The following is an 18,730-nucleotide window of genomic DNA, read 5'->3' on the forward strand; positions in this document are numbered from 1 at the left end:
AAGGTCCTCAAGGAGGTTGGTGTTGGTTGTGGTCAGGGGCGAGCAGCAGGCCAATGTAGCTGGAGCAGCAGCCAGACCACGGGGACAGAGACAGGTGGGAGTGCTGACTCTGAGTGGCTGCTGCTACGCATGCGTAGAGTTGTCTGATAGGATGCCAGGGACCAGTGAGGAGGCTGTGCAGCTGTTGGCAAAAGACGGCGGCTCAGGTGAGGTGTTGGGGTGGATGTGCAGGCTGGCTGGGATGCTGACTGGCCAGGATCTGGTGATGGATGAGTCTGGGGCTGAGTGGGAAACATCAGTGAAGCCTCTGTTTCTGATGTGTAGACCTGGGAGGAGGGTGGTAGCTCTCCTGAGGGTAGGCAGTAGGACAGAAGCAAGCACTCAAGCTCAAGGTAATATTCTCCATCCACTTGGCAGGCTGCTGGAACCCGGGTGGAGATGGAGGGCCCTGAGGAGGGTGGCCGGAGGTGGGAGGAGGTCCGAGAGAGGGGGTGTTGGAGGCGGAAGAAGAGAGTTTCAAGAAGCAGGCCAGGTGTTGCTGCTGAGAGGTCAGGACCGGAGGAACGGGGAGGAATGGGTCTGGAAAGGAATGTTGGTGGTTTGAGGGACTGAAGCCGATTGGATTTCACAAGGCATGGCGGGAAGTAAGGACAGAGACGGAAAGTTCAGACATCGATCGGGAGGAAGGGGACCACTGTCGCTGGTGGGACATGGGGCTGAGGACGGGACCTGTCTTCTCTAATGGGGAAGTCTTCAGCATATTTAAATACTACTGGAGTGGGAGGCTCGGGAGGGGCAAGGGGCAGAGCCCAGGTGCTGGAGTGATTGGCCTCGGCAGGAAGGGGAGGAAAGGAGAGAAAGCAGTTTGTTGGTGGATGTGGTAGCAAGAGGCGGATGGAGCTGCTTTGGGGAAGCTGATCTTCTCTGCGGAGTAGGAGAGGGTCATATGCTGAGGAAGGGGGGTCATGGGAGCCAGAGGTTTGAGGAGCTTGGAGGAGGTTGAGAGTACTCTGTGTCACATGGCAGAGTGAGGTCGACAGGAAACAGACGGTCAGGCAGCATGGAGGGCCCCGGCGAGGCCATGGGGATGGGATCAGAGGCTGCCACCCTGACTGGCCAGGTGGCTCGCTCTCCCGCCCCAGTGCCGCCGTAGAGAAGGTGGAGAGTTGGGTTCATTCAGAGCTCCGGGCAGGCCGGGCAGGAGCATGGGACAGGAAGGGGGCGAGGGAGTTGGGGTGTTGGTAAGATGGAGGACTTCAGTGTCGGGCTGAATGCTAAGGACGGTGAGGATGGCAGTCGATGGACAGGGGTCTCCAGCGGGTAAAGTGCAGGCACAGCGCTGGGGGCCTTGAGCAGCTGGGCTGGGCAGAGGTGAGGCCTGCGAGGGAGCGTGGGAGCCACGGTTTGGGAGGTGGGGCTGTTCCCGGTCGAGGCATTATCCAGGGCTGAGCACAGCCGTGCTGGGGAGGAGAAAGCCTTGGAGATGCGGAGGCTGTGAAGTCACGTGGGCAGGGGGGGTGGCCGCAGTCCTGAGTGGGAATAGGGTCTGGAAGTGTCACCGGGAGCAAGGCAGGCACCGACCTGCCTCCTAACCCCCAAGGAGCCCATGGAGGGAGCACTTGCTCAGGTGCTGCTTCTCCAAACCACCCCGGGGCTGTGGTCCTCCTTTGCATCCGGCCTCCAGTCCGTGTGTCACCTGTGGCTCCGGCACAGACACCCTGTCCAGGCAGGCACAGGCCAGGGGCATCCTGGTTCCCGAAGGGCCCCTGGAGCCTCTTGTCCTCGAAGAGAAGGGCTGTGTGCAGTTGTGTGCTCGGGGTGGGGGTGGCATGGCCCCATGCTTGTGTGTGCCTGATGCCGCGTGTGTTTTGGGCGAGACACCATATGTGTGTGAGGCACTGTGTTAGAGCCCCATATGCGTGAGAGACACCATATGTATGTGTGGGAGATACCGTTTGTGTGTGTGTGTGAGAGAGAGAGACTCAGCCAGCGTGCACATGCCTGTGGTCCAGGGGTAGCCAGGCTGTCTGGCCGCAGTGGCTGTAGTCTGCCTGGGGGGCCCTCGGATAGCCATTGCCCCTCAAGGAATGACCTGCCTGGGTGAGTTCCCCTCCTCTGTGACTTGCCACTGTGCCTGTGACCCCCCTCCATCTGCCTGCTTCCCCCCATTTGTCTTCCCCAGCCCCCTCCGCCCCTCCCCAGAAGGTGACCTGTGTGAGCACGGGCTCCACCACAGTCCGGGTAAGTTGGGTCCCACCGCCGGCCGACAGCCGCAACGGCGTTATCACCCAGTACTCGGTGGCCTACGAGGCGGTGGACGGCGAGGACCGCCGGCGGCAGGTGGTGAACGGCATCAGCCGCGAACACTCCAGCTGGGACCTGGTGGGCCTGGAGAAGTGGACGGAGTACCGGGTGTGGGTGCGGGCGCACACGGACGTGGGCCCCGGCCCCGAGAGCAGCCCGGTGCTGGTGCGCACCAACGAGGACGGTAGGCAGCGACACCAGGGGGAAGGGCGGGGAGGGAGGCCTGCAGCCGGGGCCTTTGTCTCTCACAGGCCCAGGACTCCTCTTCCCAGTGTGGGCTTAATGGCCAAAACTGGGGAGGTGGAGCTACTGGGATAGCCTGTTACGGGATAGCCTAGGCCCAAATCCCAGCCTTTGGGGCTATGTCCAGGGCAGCCAGAGCCTTAAAAGGCTAAGATGGAAGAAGTAGCCCCCCTCCTCTAAGATTTGAGAGATGAGGAACAGGAAGATTGGTGCCAGAGACACTCAAAACACCGTCAGGGAGACTCCACCTGGCCTGGACATTGGCATGATCGGGGGCCCCAGGAGGAGATACGACAGGCTGTGCTGACTTTGGGGTCATCCTCTCCTCTCCCCAAGTGAGGTAGCCCTAAGCCAGAGGGGTCACAGGGTCCTGGGTTCTCCCCGCTGCCAGGCAGAGAGAGCCCTCCGTGTTCCTCTCCAGGGACAGGAAGTCTAAGGAAGCTATATCAGGGCCTCTCCTGGGGCAGTGGGGTGCAAAGGCAAGGCCCTGGAGTGTGCTGTGCCCACCCGAGCCCGGACCCATACCGCCAGGCCTGACTTCCTTGTCTCCCTGATCCCCAGTGCCCAGTGGGCCACCACGGAAGGTGGAGGTGGAGCCGCTCAACTCCACCGCCGTGCACGTCTCCTGGAAGCTGCCCGTCCCCAGCAAGCAGCATGGCCAGATCCGAGGCTACCAGGTCACCTATGTGCGGCTAGAGAATGGCGAGCCCCGTGGCCCACCCATCATCCAGGACGTCATGCTGGCTGAGGCCCAGGTACGCCCCTGGGAGATGGTGGGGTGGGAGGGTGGGCGAGACCAACACGCTGGCTTCCTCTCTGGAGCCCAGGTTTACGACTTCCCCTGCCTGCTCTCAGAGGTTCGGTGGCACTGAGACCAGGAGGTTAGGGCTAGGTTCCAGAAATAGGCCCTGCCTGCCCCCTCTGCCCTGGTGACAGTCCTGGCCTGGCAGTCCCCTCTGTGGCTCAGCCACCAGCACTAGCACTAAATAGTTCTGTCTTCACAGACCCAAGCCTCCGCTGTCACCGCTACCTGGGCTTCAGCCCCTCCAAGTCCTCCTGTGAACTTCACTGTCACATTAGCTAGGCTTTTGAGATGTACCTTCCTCCTAGACAGCGCTGAGCTGGCCAGCTCCTGCTCCCACAAGGGCCGGGAAAGCTCTCCTGGGCAGTCTTCTCCCCCAGCTTGGCCCTTGGCCATTGCCGAGTTCTATGAATGGCCAAGCTGGGATGTTGCTCTGTGCCAGGCCCCCAGGAGGATGGCTCAGTCCCTTATGCTTACTCTCAAGAGCTGGGCCTGCCAGCAGGCCTCACATCTCCCTCTGTATTCTGTCCTGAGGGGGTGGTGATTCTGCCCCTGAGCTTGGGGTGAGGTCCCTGGGGTATCCTCAGCACTGGATTGCTGTTCAGATGAAGGACCTGGGGTCCTGGGAGGTGATGTGCGTGGTCCAGAATTCCCAGTAAGTAGGTGGCTGAGCTTGGATAAGAAGCCAGGTCTCTGGAGTCCTGGGGAAAGGGCTGTAATTGCTATTGCAAGCTCCCTCCCAAAATATTCTGCTGAGAAGACCTAACATCTGGCGTGTTGTGCTCTCCGCGTCTCCCTATCTAGAATCGGGGCCTTCAGGGAGCCAGCCCTCAGGAAAGGAACCCTGATTCCCTCCAGAACCATGCACCCTCCCCATCCAGCTTCCCACCCTACCTGGGCTGGGATCGGAGGTGCAAGCACTTGCCCTGCTCTGTGCTTACTGGGGGTCTCACCCACATAGACAGGGGCCTTCATGCCTCCTGCTGGGCTCCGCCCTCTGAACAAAATTCCTTTTCCCCCAGAAGATACCCTCTTCCTCCCCTCAGCCTGTCTAGTGCTGAGAGAACAAGGGGGTGGAGGCGGCAGGCATGTATACCCACCGCATTCCTGGGGCAGGTTGAGGGCTCCTCCTGGAGCCTCAGCGGACACACCCACCCAGAAACATCCCGGGAATGGGCTCTCTCCAGCCCCTCCCGCCCTAGGGGCCAGCGGCACAGCTGCAGCCAGTGGGGTTCTGGAGAAGCCACTTCGGGTGCCCCCTTCTGGTCCCAGGTGGTTTAAAGGGAGCTGGGCTGTAGGAGGAGGGACACTGCCCTCTTGGCCTCAAATATCCTGTGACCTGGGTGGGGGTGGGGGGGTTAAACATGAGCTCAGGCTCCAGGGAAGCCCCCGTGGGACTGGGTCATTCTGCTCTGAGCCGGTAGGAGAGCAGATGGGGCCTGGTCCCCAGTCTGGCCACAGGGCCCAGCTGTCCCCTGAGTGGTCTGTCAAGGACACCACAGCCTGTCCTTCACCCAGCAGCACCATCCTGCTAGGCTCAGGGCCCCCCTCCATTCTGAAAGAACCATGGGGTATGTGCCCCCGAGAGGGTGTAGCCAGACCAGTCTGCTTCTATGTATGTCTCAGGTTTGGCTCTGTCTCTCCTGGTCTCTGACTATACCTCCCTGTGCCCTTCTGTCCCTTTCTCGTGGTCTCGCTCTCCTTTGTGTCTGTTTCTCCCTCTCACTGTTTTTGTCTGTTCCGTTCTCCTCTCTCTCCTTTCCTCTGATCCCTCCCTCTTCTCCTTTCTCTTTGTTTTGCTCCATTGCTTTGTATTTCCCTTCCTCTCTCACTCGGCCTCCAGCGCAGGAGAGGTGCCCGGTGAGGACCTCCCTGCCCGGGCCTGTCTTGCACAGTGCATGCCTCCCACCAGGCAAGGAGCCTGGAGCAGAGGTGGGCCCAGCCCTGGCTGGTAGGGGCCTGCCAGCGGCCTCCCCCCATATCCTGTCCCACTCTCCTTGCAAGGCCTTTTCAACAGAGCTTCCCAGAACAGAAGGAACTGGGCACAGGGCACAGAGCCCGGACCAGCACTGTGAGGATGGTTGGGGGGGCGGGGGGGACCCATGGTACCTCTATCTTGGAGATGTCCCAGACCGTTTCCCTGTGCGGTGCTGTGCTGTCCACCTGCCCATCCCCAGCACTCCGATGCCATAGGATTGCAGAATGGAGACGTTACTTCCTCCACCTGTCCAGCTAGCACACCTACTGCATCATGAACTAAAGAAGAACACACCAAGAAATAGCAACACTGCCAGCCCTGGCACATGCCTTCCTACCCTGATGAGATCTTAGGCATCCCAGGGAGGAACGGGGGTCTGCGTGCCTCCCCGTGCCTGTGGGGCAGGGCCCGGGCTCCGAGTTTGGCATTCACACCTCTGTCACCTTGCTGTCCGGCCTCCCCCGGGCTCCCACCCCGAGCCATGGTGCAGCTCTCACTGTCCCCAGGGCAGTCCTCCTGCCTAGGATGACTGTATAATCTATTGTCCCAACCGGGACACTTTTGAAGGTAAAAGGATACTTTTGAGAGTCAGTAATCATACCATGGCGACAAGCGTAGGCCAAGACTGTCCCGGGCAAACCAAGTTGTGCAGTCACCCTCCCTGCTCATCCCATGGTGTCTTCTCTCCCCTCTACCTGAGCTGTCCTGCCCACCCCCGTGTGGGCGGCCCGACCCTCAAAGAACCTTCAGTTTGCGCTCTCTGGTCCCTCAAGTAGCCTGGAGCCCTCCCCTCCTCGGCCCTGACACACGGTTGGGCTCATGAGGCAGGGGCTGGGATAGTCAGGTGGAGAGTTGTTTTGGGGTGCTACCCTCATGGGCACATCTGAGGCCCCTGTCCTCCCCCTGCCCTCCCTGGGCCAGACTCTCTCCAGGCCAAAGTCTTTCACATCCTGTCTCCCTTTCTCTCCCTCTCCCGCCGTCAGTGGCAGCAAGAGGAGTCCGAGGACTATGTAAGTAACAGGTGTGCGAATGCGGGCGAAACCTGGGTCAGGCTGGGCTCTTGGGTCACTCCCTCTCTTCCGCCTTTCCTCCCAGCCTGAGCCGCCAAGATCCACAGGGCACCAGCCGCATCTGGAGAAAATAGGCATCTAGGCAGGAGCCCCGAGCTGAGCCGCCATTGGCGTTTCCTCTAATCCTTACTTCTCGCCTGTTGAGCAGCAATTTCAGGCCAATGTTTGTGATTGACCAGGGCCTGGCCACTGCTCTGGCCAGACGGGGATGGAGTTAAATCCAATCCTGATTGCTGGGCCTTATTGATCCCTGGAATGAAAAGTCACCTGCTCGGGGCCCAGGCTGGGAGGGGAATCTGGGGAGCCAGGTTCATCATCGGTGCGTTCTGGAGTCCCAGCCCTGGGAGACCCTCCAGCTGGGGCAGGAGGGGGCCTGCAAGGATTTGGTGGCGGCGGCAGCGACCCATCCGAGGCTCAGAGCTGGAGGGACACCAGGGCTGGTGGTGACAGTTCTGGTCCCAGTGCACGTTGGTCCCTCCTTTCTTCCCACTCTTCCCTCTGTGTGGCGTGGCTTAGCCTCCCGTGGTTTCTCAACGTGTCCGAAAACGATGCCTTGGCTGGACAAGGGCATACGGGCAGGGCCTGCCAAGGCGAGGGGACACTGCCTTGGCTGACTTCTCAGGCATCATTGGGCTGATGGGTTAGTGCATTCCCCAGTGTGGGGGTTCCCTATCCTTGTCTCTCCTCCCTGTCTCAGGAGGCATTGCAGGGCATAGGTGTTCGTGGAGCCAGTGCCTCGATGGGGGTCAGATTGGGGTCCTGACTTGATCCTGCAGGGTGGTACTTTGGCGCATCCCTCTACCTTGCTCTGTGGGTGTGCATGGGTGTGTGTGCCAGGAGCCATGCAAGGTGCTGTGTGCGTGCGAGGCCCTGTGTGTGCTGTGTGCACAGACCTCAGGAGGTGCCATTCACGGTACAATGGAGTGACAGAACAGTGTGGCCCTTTGTTCTTGTGTGAAAGGAAGAACGAGCTGTCTGCCCCAGGCGGATCCTGGGACGGGCGGGGTCCTCCTGGGCACACATCCCACCTGCCTGATCCCGCCTCTAGCAGAGGCCAGCATTGCACAGCACCCTCCCAGGACCTCTGGCCCTCTATGCCCTGGGGACTCCCCACCGGCTAAGAACCGGAGGTGGCTGGCCTGGTCTGGCCGCTCCTTGCTCTCCTGTGATGGGAATGGGCTCCTCCTCCTCCCTTAGGAAACCACCATCAGCGGCCTGACCCCGGAGACCACCTACTCCATTACTGTCGCTGCCTACACCACCAAGGGAGACGGTGCCCGAAGCAAGCCCAAAATTGTCATGACGACGGGGGCAGGTGAGTAAGGGGTCCTGGGCAGAGCTGAGGGAGGGGCTGCGAGGAGGGCAGTGCCAGAGCCCAGTGCGTGGTTGTTCAGTCCCAGGCCGGCCCACCATGATGGTCAGCACCACAGCCATGAACACCGCCCTGCTCCAGTGGAACCCGCCCAAGGAGCTGCCTGGTGAGCTGCTGGGCTACCGGCTGCAGTACCACCGGGCTGACGAGACAAGGCCCAACACCATAGATTTTGGCAAGGATGACCAGCACTTTACGGTCACTGGCCTGCACAAGGGGGCCACCTACATCTTCCGGCTTGCCGCCAAGAACCGGGCCGGCCTAGGTGAGGAGTTCAAGAAGGAGATCATGACCCCCGAGGACGTGCCCAGCGGCTTCCCACAAAACCTGCACGTGATAGGGCTGACTACCTCCACCTCGGAACTGGCCTGGGACCCCCCAGTGCTGGCGGAACAGAACGGGCACATCACCAGCTACACCGTGGTTTACCACGACATCAACAGCCAGCAGGAGCTGCAGAACACCACGGCCGACACGCGCCTTACTCTGTCCGGCCTCAAGCCCGACACCACTTACGACATCAAGGTCCGTGCACATACCAGCAAAGGCGCCGGCCCACTCAGCCCCAGCATCCAGTCCCGGACCATGTCCATGGAGCAAGGTGTGTGCTGCGGGCTCGTGGCTGCACCTGGGGAACTCTGCTGCTTTTGACCCACTGACTTCTGGCGACTGATCTGTGACCCTCCAGTCTCTCATGACCATGACCACTAACCTCTAGCAAATGGGCCCTGCATTCTCCGTGTGTGACCTCTGACCTCTGCTGTCTTGACCTACTGACCTCCGCTGTGTGACTCTCCAATCTCTTGTGACCTTGACCCACTGATCTCTCTTGACTGTATCACCATTCTTGGGTGTGCGACACTAATCTCTTGGGGCCACAACCCACTGACCTCTTAATGAACATGCTGCACTGTCTCTGGTGTTGGGCTACATGCTTCTCATGACCAAAGCCCACTGGCCTGTGGCCACTCTGACCCGGTGCCTGTGAGCTCCAGCTTGGACCCAAGCACTCTTGGAGATCCTGGCCATGGGTGCTGTGGCATCTGCCGGCTGGGTGCTCACTGTGAGGAAGAGCTGGGCCTGGGAGCTGCACTGCGTGATTTGAAGCCGGCTGGGAGCGGGGTACCTGGTTCTCTGCAACTATTCCTAACCCCTGCACCTCAATCAGGGTCTCTTCCTGGCTGGGAACCTTTCAGGCCCATTCACTTCACCCCAGTTACAACAGCAGCACTGACTCCCTGCTTATCTGTTCCACAGTGTTTGCCAAGAACTTCCGTGTGGCGGCCGCCATGAAGACGTCTGTGCTGCTCAGCTGGGAGGTTCCTGACTCCTACAAGTCGGCTGTACCCTTCAAGGTGGGTGAGGGCCACAGCCAGTCCAGCCTGCACGCGGGACTGCACGGCCATAATTCCGGTCCCGTTGTGGGCATACATATGCATTCCTGGCGCAGGATCCTTCCTGGTTAGGTGTGCGCGCACGCGCTCCATCCTGCAGGCCTGTGACGGGGCGCCTCGCCCCTTTCCCCGCAGATTCTGTACAACGGGCAGAGTGTGGAGGTGGACGGACACTCGATGCGGAAGCTGATCGCAGACCTGCAGCCAAACACAGAGTACTCGTTCGTGCTGATGAACCGGGGCAGCAGCGCCGGCGGCCTGCAGCACCTCGTGTCCATCCGCACGGCCCCTGACCTCCTGCCGCACAAGCCGGTGCCGGCCTCTGCCTACATGGAGGACGGCCGCTTCACCCTCTCCATGCCCCACGTGCAGGACCCCTCCCTCATCAGGTGTGCAGACGAGGCCTGGGCGGGGGGAGGACAGGGCTAGTGACGTGGGCATGGACAATGACAGTCCTGTTTCCTGCCCTGCCCACCCAGGTGGTTCTACATCGTGGTGGTGCCCATTGACCGTGTGGGTGGGAGCATGCTGACACCAAGGTGGAGCACACCGGAGGAGCTGGAGCTGGACGAGGTGCGGCATGGGTCAGGGCGGCCCTTAACAGCAGCCCCGTGGCAGTGGTTAGCTATGGCCCCCGTGGCTCCCCGACATTGGAATCACCCTCTGGTTGCTCTTGTGACAGCCAGGCCCCTCCGGGGAAGAGGGACTCTGAGATGGCTCCCAGGAGTTTCAGAGAACTGGCTTATGGAGGATTCCCCGAGGAGTCTGCCAAGGATCCCTGCAGTGGGAAAAGGCAGAAACATCTCTGTGGGTCTAGAGAGCCTTGAGTTCTGTAGGCTCTCGAGGGTCTCCAGGGTCTAGAGTGGAGCCCCCGGGACCTTTGGGGTCCTCGTCCTGTCCTAGCAGTGTGGAACCGGCAGAGGGGCGGGTTACCTAGAGGGAAGGAGTGGCATTGCTAGTACTGGGTTGGCGGGAAGGAGTGGCATTGCCGCATCTGGTGTCCAGCATTTTTCTGTGAGGAGAGCAGGCTGGGCAGGCTCGGGCCCCTTACACAGACGGTGAGCCCTGGTCTCGGCCCAGGGACACGTGCTCCGGGGCCGGTGTGACTGTGCTCTGCTCTGCCAGCTCCTGGAGGCCATCGAACAGGGCGGCGGGGAGCGGCGGCGGCGGCGGCGGCAGACAGAGCGGCTAAAGCCTTACGTGGCCGCTCAGGTGGATGTGCTTCCTGAGACCTTCACCCTGGGGGACAAGAAGAGCTACCAGGGCTTCTACAACCGGCCCCTGTCCCCGGACCTGAGCTACCAGTGCTTTGTGCTCGCCTCCCTGAAGGAGCCCGTGGACCAGGTCTGCCTGAGCCACCTGGGCCCTCAGCACCCCGAGACCCCAGGCCTGACCCAAGACCGGGCCAGGCTCAAACACCCTGAGATCCCAGGCATGAGGCAGCCCCAGAAACCCCAGACCTACATAAGAGATCGTAAGACGCCAGCCTCTAGGATCTAGAAAGCCGGCCCAATCTATCGTAGGGACCCAGTCAGCTGACCAGGCTCTTAGGTCCGGGAGACCAGGCCCAGCCCCAGAGCCCTCTCTCTCGGTTTGGTGGGCAGAGGGTGGGAGGTCGCACACTGAGCTCACCGCCTGTGCCGTTCCTCCACTGGGCCACAGAAGCGCTATGCCGCCAGCCCCTACTCCGATGAGATTGTGGTCCAGGTGGCGCCAGCCCAGCAGCAGGAGGAGCCTGAGATGCTGTGGGTGACAGGCCCCGTCCTGGCAGTCATCCTCATCATCCTCATTGTCATCGCCATCCTCCTGTTCAAGAGGTGAGTATGGCGCTCAGGACTCCAGGGGCGGCCACCTGTCCCCAGACTCTCAGGCCCTCCCTAGGCGTGGTGCATTCGGGCACAGGGCAGCCACACCAGCCTGCACCCGCCCGGGGCTCGGTGGGAAGCCAGGAAGAGCAGAAGCAGAGTGTGTGCACACGTGTCTGTTACCTAGGTGTGACAAGAAGCCGAGGCTTCACAGAGGGCTGGTTCACGTGCATCCGTGGGCGTGTCTGTCCTTTAGTCTCTGTTCGGCGGGCGTGAGCATGTCTGTCTCAGATACTGCCCTCTCCTGGTCTCCTACCTTCAGCAGTTCCTCTGCCGCCATTCCTCAGTGGCTCCCCAGCCTGGCTCTCCCGCTTAGGCCTAGGGAGGTCCAGGCCCGGCTGGAGGCCCACATGCCCACGAGTGTTTACTTGGCAGACACTGATTGAGTGCTTGCTGTGATTGCAGCATTCCCAGCTGCCCCAACTCAGTACATCTCGAAACCCTCCTCCCATCGCCCTAATTACCAACCAGACCTGGGTGTCACCCTCACCCTCCCTCTCCCTCTCCCTCCACTGGCTCCTGTGAGCCCCATCCTGAATACCTATGGCTCTACTCCTCCCTGTCCCGCTGGGCTCCCCACGGATCATGCACGTGCGGCAGCTGGGGCCTAGCACACAGCACATCTCAGTTCTCGCCTCACCTAGTTGTAGCCACCTGCTCTTGGGGTCCCCCTTTCTATCCTTTAATCTTGCAGCCTGAGTGGTATTACCAAAGATTAAAATTTGTCGCCTCAGTTTAAATCTTTTTAGTGGTTCCCAAGATACACCCTCATCTCAGTGACCTGACAGTCGAACGCCTGGCTAGTGTGGCCCCTGCCAGCTCAGACTGTGCCCCCCTCCACTTTGCAGCTGCCCCATCCCTGCCCATCTAGCAGCTGCCATCTCATCCTTTAAGGCTCTCCCGGGCCCCACCTCTTCCCCACACTGTCCCTCATCTGCCCCAGCGATAAGGCAGGTGCTGGGCCTGCATATCCAGCACCCGGCACAAGGCTGAGCCCACAAGACACGTCAGTGAGCGCGTGTTGGTCTGTGTGTCTGAACACATCTCCATGTATGAGTTCCTGTGTTCTGTGCCCCATTTCTGCCTGCACCCATTGCCTCTTCCCTGAAGAGTTAGCTCCTTCCTCCCAACGTGAATAGCACGGACTGTCCCGGTCCAGGGCATGGAGACCTCTGGGCAGACCTGAGGAGCGTCCCCACACCCACGCATCCTCCTTCCCACTCCGTCTGGGTCTTGGTGTCTGTCAGGAGGGGCAGCCCCCTCCCCTCTCTGTGGGTGCCATGTGGGTGCCATAGGTAGGCCCCACAGTGTCCTGAGAGGGCCTGAGTTCTTGGTGGAAATAGTGACCGTTCCTTTCTTCTGTCCTTGCCTGTCTTTCGGGACCTAGTAAACAAGAAAGGTAGGAGTCATTCCTTCTGTCTTCACACGCCTCCCCTTTCACTGATTATCCCTGTGCATATTTCGGGCCCAGCAGGGAGGGGCGGTGCTTTGACCGGAAGCGTCCTGGCCTGTGGCTGTCCTGTCAGCTCAGCAGGCTCTGGGGCAGGCTCTGGCACTCTCTCCACTTGCACCCTGTCCAAGGAACGCCCTTTCTCCAGGGCCCAGCCACAGCACAGACTTCCGATGCTTCCCCTGCGTGCACAGACTGGCTCTGAGCTCACGGAGCCCTCCACCAGGCTCCCTGTTCTGAGTTATCTAAGTGCTGCAGGACACAGTCTTGTACGTATGCAGAGAGCACTGCTTGCAAGGCCCTGGGGAAGTGTGTACCGCTACACACTCGTGCAAACTCACACAGGTTCTTCCCTCTAGACATACCCTCGTCTTCTGAGCAGAAGACGAGGTGCTTGTCAGCAGCTAGACCCCGTAGTCTGTCTCTGACCCTGTCCTCGTAGGCAGGGGAACTGAGGCCACCAAGGGAGGACTCTGCCGGCGAGGGTGATGCGCTCCCTGTCCTGCCCCTGCTGCTCTGAGCATTCACCCTGATACCGAGAATCAGACAGCGGGGGCCCGGCGCTCTGTGATGTTTGTGTATCTTCTGTGTCGTTTGCATGTTTATTCCCGGTGGCTCCTGCTGTCTCAGCTGTGGCGGCCTTAGGGACAGCAGCTACTGCCCAACAGTGACCTGCCCTCTACCGGAAGGAGCCACCAGCCTCCGCAACCCCTTCTCCCTCGCTGCACCTCCCTCTGTCCACTCCCCACTCCTGCTGGCTCCCCACCCCCCCGACCCTGTGTTCTCCATGTCGAAGCTGCTCTGCCCCTGGCTCCCCTGTGCTCAGAGACTCCGGGTAGGGGGGGGCGGGCGGGGGACAGAGCCATGAACGCGGGGGCTCCGTGGCAGCCAGCCATACCATCCATCTCTACCCTCTGCCTGGACCTCGGGTTCTCACCAGCTGGCCTTCTGCCCCTTCAGGAAAAGGACCCACTCCCCATCGTCCAAGGATGAGCAGTCAATTGGGCTGAAGGACTCGTTGCTGGCCCACTCCTCCGACCCCGTGGAGATGCGCAGGCTCAACTACCAGACCCCAGGTAGGCACTTCCTCCAGCCTGCCTGCCCCGCCCAGGCCTGCAGGTCCCTGGGGTCTCCACCCAGGGACCCTGGCCATATGCCCCATTTCCTGTTCCTCCTTTTTGCCCTTCTCCCTGTACCGTCCGCTTTGTTGCAGTGACTCAGGAGCCCCTATATCCAATAGCTGGACAGGCCCTAGGAGTTGACGGGAGGCCCAGCTGTTTAGGCCCTGCCTTGTCTTTGGTCTGTCTGACTATGGGCTAGGGACCCTCACAGAGCCCACATCCCAGCCACGGGGTGGCCAGCGCCTGCACTCTAGCCCCTCCACATAAAAGAGGGGGGTGTTGGTAGGAAACGCTCCATCAGACACTTGTGGGATGGCGTGCCCACACGTGATTCTTCCTGGGGCTGGCCCCAGCTCTCCGTGAGAACACGGGCCCTGCACAGGGCTTGGTGTCTGCCCTTCCTTTCCCAGCCACTCTCACGTGGCTCCCGTGTTCCTCTGCCTGCCTTTCCCTCCCCGTGCCCCAGCAGACACCTCTCCCCTGGCTGACACCTCCCAGACTGCCCAGCCCCCACACAGGCCTGGGGGAGGGGGGCGGTCTCTCCTGGGCCCCAGAACCTCTCTGCGTCTTCCAGCACGACACCTCTCACGCTGGGCTGGAACCGCCTCAGTGTCAGTCTGAGCTCTGTGGAGCCGGGAGCTGTGTCTGTTCACCCGCCACCCCTGGTCTTGTGGGCGCGGAGGGTTCTTGTTGAATGCCTGTGAAAGAAACACACAGACAGCTGAACAGAAGCATGAACTAACACATCCACACAGGGTTTGTGTATACTCGAGCTAATTATTACTGCATATTAAATTACCCCAAAACTTAATGGCTTAAAACAACAATAATTATGTATTGTCTGTCACAGTCTTTGTGAGTCAGAGATTCAGACGGCAGCGCAGCGGGAACAGCTTGTCTCTATTCTAGAGTGTCTGGGCCCTCAGCTGGACGACGTGAAGTCTGGGAACTAGAATCCTTTAAAGCAGGGGTCAGCAGACTATGGCCCACGGCCAGAGTCAGCCCACCACCTGTTTTCGCCGGTAAAGTTTTATTGGAACGCAGCCATGCCCATTTACGTAGGCATTGTATAGAACCACTTTCACACTGCAACAGCAGAGTTAGGTTGATGTGGTAGATACGTTATGTCCACAAAGCCAAAAATATTTACTCTCTGGTCTTTTATAGAAAAGTTTGCTGGTCGCTGAGTTCTGAAGACTAGTTTATTCCCGTGTCTGGTGGTTGATGCTAGAATCAGCTCTGAGCCCACCTGGGGCTGTCAGCGGGGACAACCACGTGAAGCCTCTTCATGTGGCGTGGGCTCCCTTACACCATGGTGACTGAGGTCAAGGGCACATGTCCTGAGAGAGAGAGACCCAGGCAGACCTAGCAGGCTGTTGCAACTTCGGTATCTGAGGAGTCACAGCTCCAGGATGCTGGGGCTCTGGAGGGCAAAGAACCTCCAGAGAGGGGATGCCACACCATATGGTCATTAAGGGAGCAAAAGAGGGGGGGGGGCTCTCATTGGTGGACATAGCACGCACGCGCAGGAGCAGTTCAGAGGCATTGAGTGTTCTGCCGCATTGGAACTGGGCTTATGGAGAACCCAGAGACGAGCTGGAGGGTTCCATGGAGGTCCGGTCAGAGGAACCTGAGCAGCAGGTTCAGGAGTTTGGACTTCAGGGGCCAGGGAGGCATTAAAGGTTTCAGCGGAGGATCGGCAGGGTCGCACTGTGCCCTAGAGATCTCTCTCTGGCTGCTGTGCGTGCGGAACACAGGCTGCAGGGGGCGAGGGTGGGAGGGAGGCTGTTCAGAAGGCCACTGGGAAGTGATAGGTGCTGAGAGCCTGGGCTTGGAAGGTGGCAGTGGAGGTGGAGGGAAGGGCACTCAGGAGCGTGAAGGAAGGAGACCGGCAGCTGGGCTTGGGCTTGATTGCACGTGGGAGTGAGAAGTGGGGGGTGGGGGGGTGCAAAGATGGCTCCTGGTTGCTGGCTAGCAGTGAGGTGTGGGTTCCAGGCAGCAGCCAAGTCTGGGTCTGGACCTTCACACGGACATCCAGGCTGAAACCATGGGTGCGGAAGGTGCCAAGGAGCATGCAGTGGTCAAAGCCTGAGAGTAGGTGGGCGCTCCCAGGAGAAGGCGAGGGGAAGTGGGGGGGGGGGGAAGAGCAGCCAGGGAAGGAGGTGATGAAACGCCCCGAGGAAGAATGAGTGAAGAGTAGCCAAGGAGGTTAAGATGGAGCAACTAGAGATAGAGAACAGGAGGACAGCATCCCTGAAGCCGGGGTGGGGAGGGCTGTGCTGGAGGGGACTTGGCCGGAGACCCAGAGGAGGGACCATTGGCTTTGGCAGTTGGCACCTTGGAGAGAGCATGGTGACTGAACCCTGAGGGCGGAAGCGTTCCAGCGATTTCCATCAGTGAGCGGGGAAAGAGCAAGTGGAGAAGCCTCTTTCAGAGGCTAAGTGTGAAGGACGGGTTGGGCAGGAGCACGCCAGGGAGGAGAGAGAGGTGCGATCCTTTCCAATATGGCATTGTTTATGGACAGGGGTCATTTGAGTGAGCATTTGTGACGCAGGGTCCAAGCCCTGGGTGAGGGGTATGATTTAGCCTGGGAAAAGGGGGGACGGGGGATGCCTTTGAGCTCCAGGCCAGGAGGGTGGGAGGCCGGTGAGGGTGGTGTAGGGAACATGCTGCTGGCGTTCTCAGCCCGAGGCCTGTTTTCTCCAGGATGAGAGGCAGTGGTTAGAGCAAGGTCCTGAGAGAAGCCGTGGCCTGGGTGTGTGCGTGCCGGGGAGGATTGCTGAGCAGCCGGAGGGCCCAGGGGACGGCTCCTGGATTCCTGTGGCTGCAGGGGCCCGAGGGAAATGGCGGGAACTGAGAGGAAAGGAGGGATGGAGAGGAGGCTGGCAGTGGTGTTAAAGGCCAAGTGCAGGAGGCGGGGCCGGAAGGACGGGAGGCTGTAGCCCGGGTCAGGCAGTGGGGAAGGGGCTTGGCGAGCGTCACCAAAAATCTGAAGGTCAAGGAACTGAGGCTGCTGGCTGGAGGCGGCAGCGCCGAGTGAACCAGGGACAGTGGGGGCAGTGGGAGCGGCCGCACTCTGCACAGCTCACGGTGTTTTTCATTCAGTAAACATTAATTTTTTTTTCCTCTTATCACTTAATGTTTCTTCCGAAAATAAATGTTTTCAGACCCACAGAAAAGCTGCAAGAGGGACCCGGCAGCTGCACGTTCTCGTGCAGACTGACCCTTCGTTTCTTGCCGTATGCGCCTCATCTCTGTATAAAAGCACACTTGGCTTTTGCCAAATCCTCTGAAAATAGCCAAGGTCTAATTTTATCACCAGAGGGGACAAGGGTTGATTTGGACCAAGAATGTAGTCATAAAAAGAGGCTTCCAGGCCCCCGGGAGTTGAGAGCACTCGGCTCTGGGTGGGAAGTCTGTCTGTCTGCCTCTGGAGGCAGGAGGCCTGTGCGGGACTGGCTTTGCTGCCCCTGGTCCTCCTCCTCCTCCTCCTCCTCCTCCTCCTCCTCCTCCTCCTCCTCCTCCTCCTGCCCTCCCAAGCCCCCTGAGCCCCTTCACCACGTCACCGCCCCTCCGCTGTGTCCCACCGTGATGTGACCGGAGAAGGTTAACCAGCTTTCTTCTCTTGCCCTGCTGTTTGTTTTTTTTCTCTGCAGGTTCCAGTGCCCCCAGTTGCCCGAATATCTCAAGTTAGTTTTCCAAGTTCCCATGTTTGGGGCCTACTCTGGCTTCCGTATCTTTCCTCTACTTTTCTCACCCAGTCACCCCCCTTCACCCTTGATTTCTTCTCTCCTTTCCTCTCTTTTTTTCCCCTTCTCGCTGTCTCATCTTCCCCCTTCTCCACCCTCCTTCTCCCCTATCTGTTTCCTTCCGTTTTGTGTTCCCTCCCACCGGCCCCATCTCTGAGTCTCCGCCTCTCTGGCCTCCAGCCTCAGTCTGACACTTCTCTGTCTCCCTGTCTCTACATCTCCTCCTCACCTCTGCTCCTCTCTCCGTGTTCTTCCATGTCACTGTGCCATGTCTCTGTACTTCGTGATCACTCCATCCACATGCTTGATGCTGGGGCGATGATGTCAGAGAGTCTCCCATGGTGACCCGCGCCAGTGAGGGGCAGGAGGGCTGCCCACAGGGGGGATGCAGGCTGAAGAAGCCCACCGCCCCCGCCTGGGAGGGAGGAAGCCTCTCACCCCTCTTGAGAACCCACCAGGTGGGGCCCTGGTGCCCCCACTCAGCGCCGCGTCACACAGACATGCTCCCACGTGCTCACGGCGCACACACTCCCTCTCTGTCCTCTCCCCACCTCCGGCCACTGTGTGCTCTGCCATCCTGTCGCCGCATGCGCCGCTGTCTCCATGCCACCAGTGCCGAGTGCTCCATGGCCACACGTTCACATGTGCACATACATGCATTGGAGCTGTCTCTGCCACCTCACTCAGGCCTCATGCTAACTCAGCCTGTGTGTGCCCCCAGGTATGCGAGACCACCCGCCCATCCCCATCACTGACCTCGCGGACAACATTGAGCGTCTCAAAGCCAACGATGGCCTCAAGTTCTCCCAGGAGTATGAGGTGAGACGTCCCCACCCCGGCTTCTCTCCTGCCTCAGGTCCCAGCTTTGGGTCAGGGGCTCCAGGCTTCCCCAGAGCACGCCAACAGTCAGGAACTCAGCTACTCGAGTGCTGGGCCTGGCCACGGCCCTTCCAGCACTCCAGGTCTGGACACTCAGACACATGCCCGGATGCTCACCGAGGCAGGCAAAACGTCACACACACACAGATCAATGATAATGGCCGCCATGTACTAAGAACTTACTCTGGGCCAGCTCTGGGTTAAGTACTTTCCATGCATCATTGCATTTAGTCCTTTCCACAATCCTGAGAAGTGTGTATTGTTATTAAGCCATCTTACAGAGGAGGAAGCTGAGGCGGAGGGGGCAAGTGGCTTGCCCAAGGTCAAACAGCTGATGGGTGGTAGAGCCAGGATTCACAGCCAGGCCTTCCTGACACACACAGGCCCAGCCTGTGCCCTGCACAAGCATGTACTCGCGTGTTATCAGAGCTGCACAGGTCACAGAGATGGGGAGTCAGGGGACTCAGCTCAGGCCTCACAAGCCCTCCTCTCGGGCCCCCCCC

General features: G+C 60.0%; 1 protein-coding gene across 3 annotated transcripts in view; it reads left to right on the plus strand.

Moving 5' to 3' along the window:
* Positions 1 to 18,730, plus strand: part of PTPRF (protein tyrosine phosphatase receptor type F) — an 81,508-nt gene that overhangs the window by 55,178 nt on the left and 7,600 nt on the right. Inside the window, exons 10-22 of one of the 3 annotated variants that reach the window (XM_079776314.1) lie at positions 2,183 to 2,488; positions 3,109 to 3,302; positions 6,311 to 6,337; positions 7,595 to 7,712; positions 7,792 to 8,370; positions 9,027 to 9,124; positions 9,299 to 9,552; positions 9,643 to 9,736; positions 10,289 to 10,507; positions 10,826 to 10,980; positions 13,439 to 13,554; positions 17,256 to 17,288; positions 18,070 to 18,167. In XM_079776314.1, coding sequence (XP_079632440.1) covers positions 2,183 to 2,488; positions 3,109 to 3,302; positions 6,311 to 6,337; positions 7,595 to 7,712; positions 7,792 to 8,370; positions 9,027 to 9,124; positions 9,299 to 9,552; positions 9,643 to 9,736; positions 10,289 to 10,507; positions 10,826 to 10,980; positions 13,439 to 13,554; positions 17,256 to 17,288; positions 18,070 to 18,167 — 2,291 coding nt within the window. The remainder of the gene's footprint in view (positions 1 to 2,182; positions 2,489 to 3,108; positions 3,303 to 6,310; positions 6,338 to 7,594; positions 7,713 to 7,791; positions 8,371 to 9,026; positions 9,125 to 9,298; positions 9,553 to 9,642; positions 9,737 to 10,288; positions 10,508 to 10,825; positions 10,981 to 13,438; positions 13,555 to 17,255; positions 17,289 to 18,069; positions 18,168 to 18,730) is intronic. The other 2 variants (XM_079776312.1, XM_079776313.1) reach the window with 2 other exon arrangements.

Source organism: Cnephaeus nilssonii (assembly GCF_951640355.1).
Source record: "Cnephaeus nilssonii genome assembly, chromosome: 7".
NCBI classification, from domain to species: Eukaryota; Metazoa; Chordata; class Mammalia; order Chiroptera; family Vespertilionidae; genus Cnephaeus; species Cnephaeus nilssonii.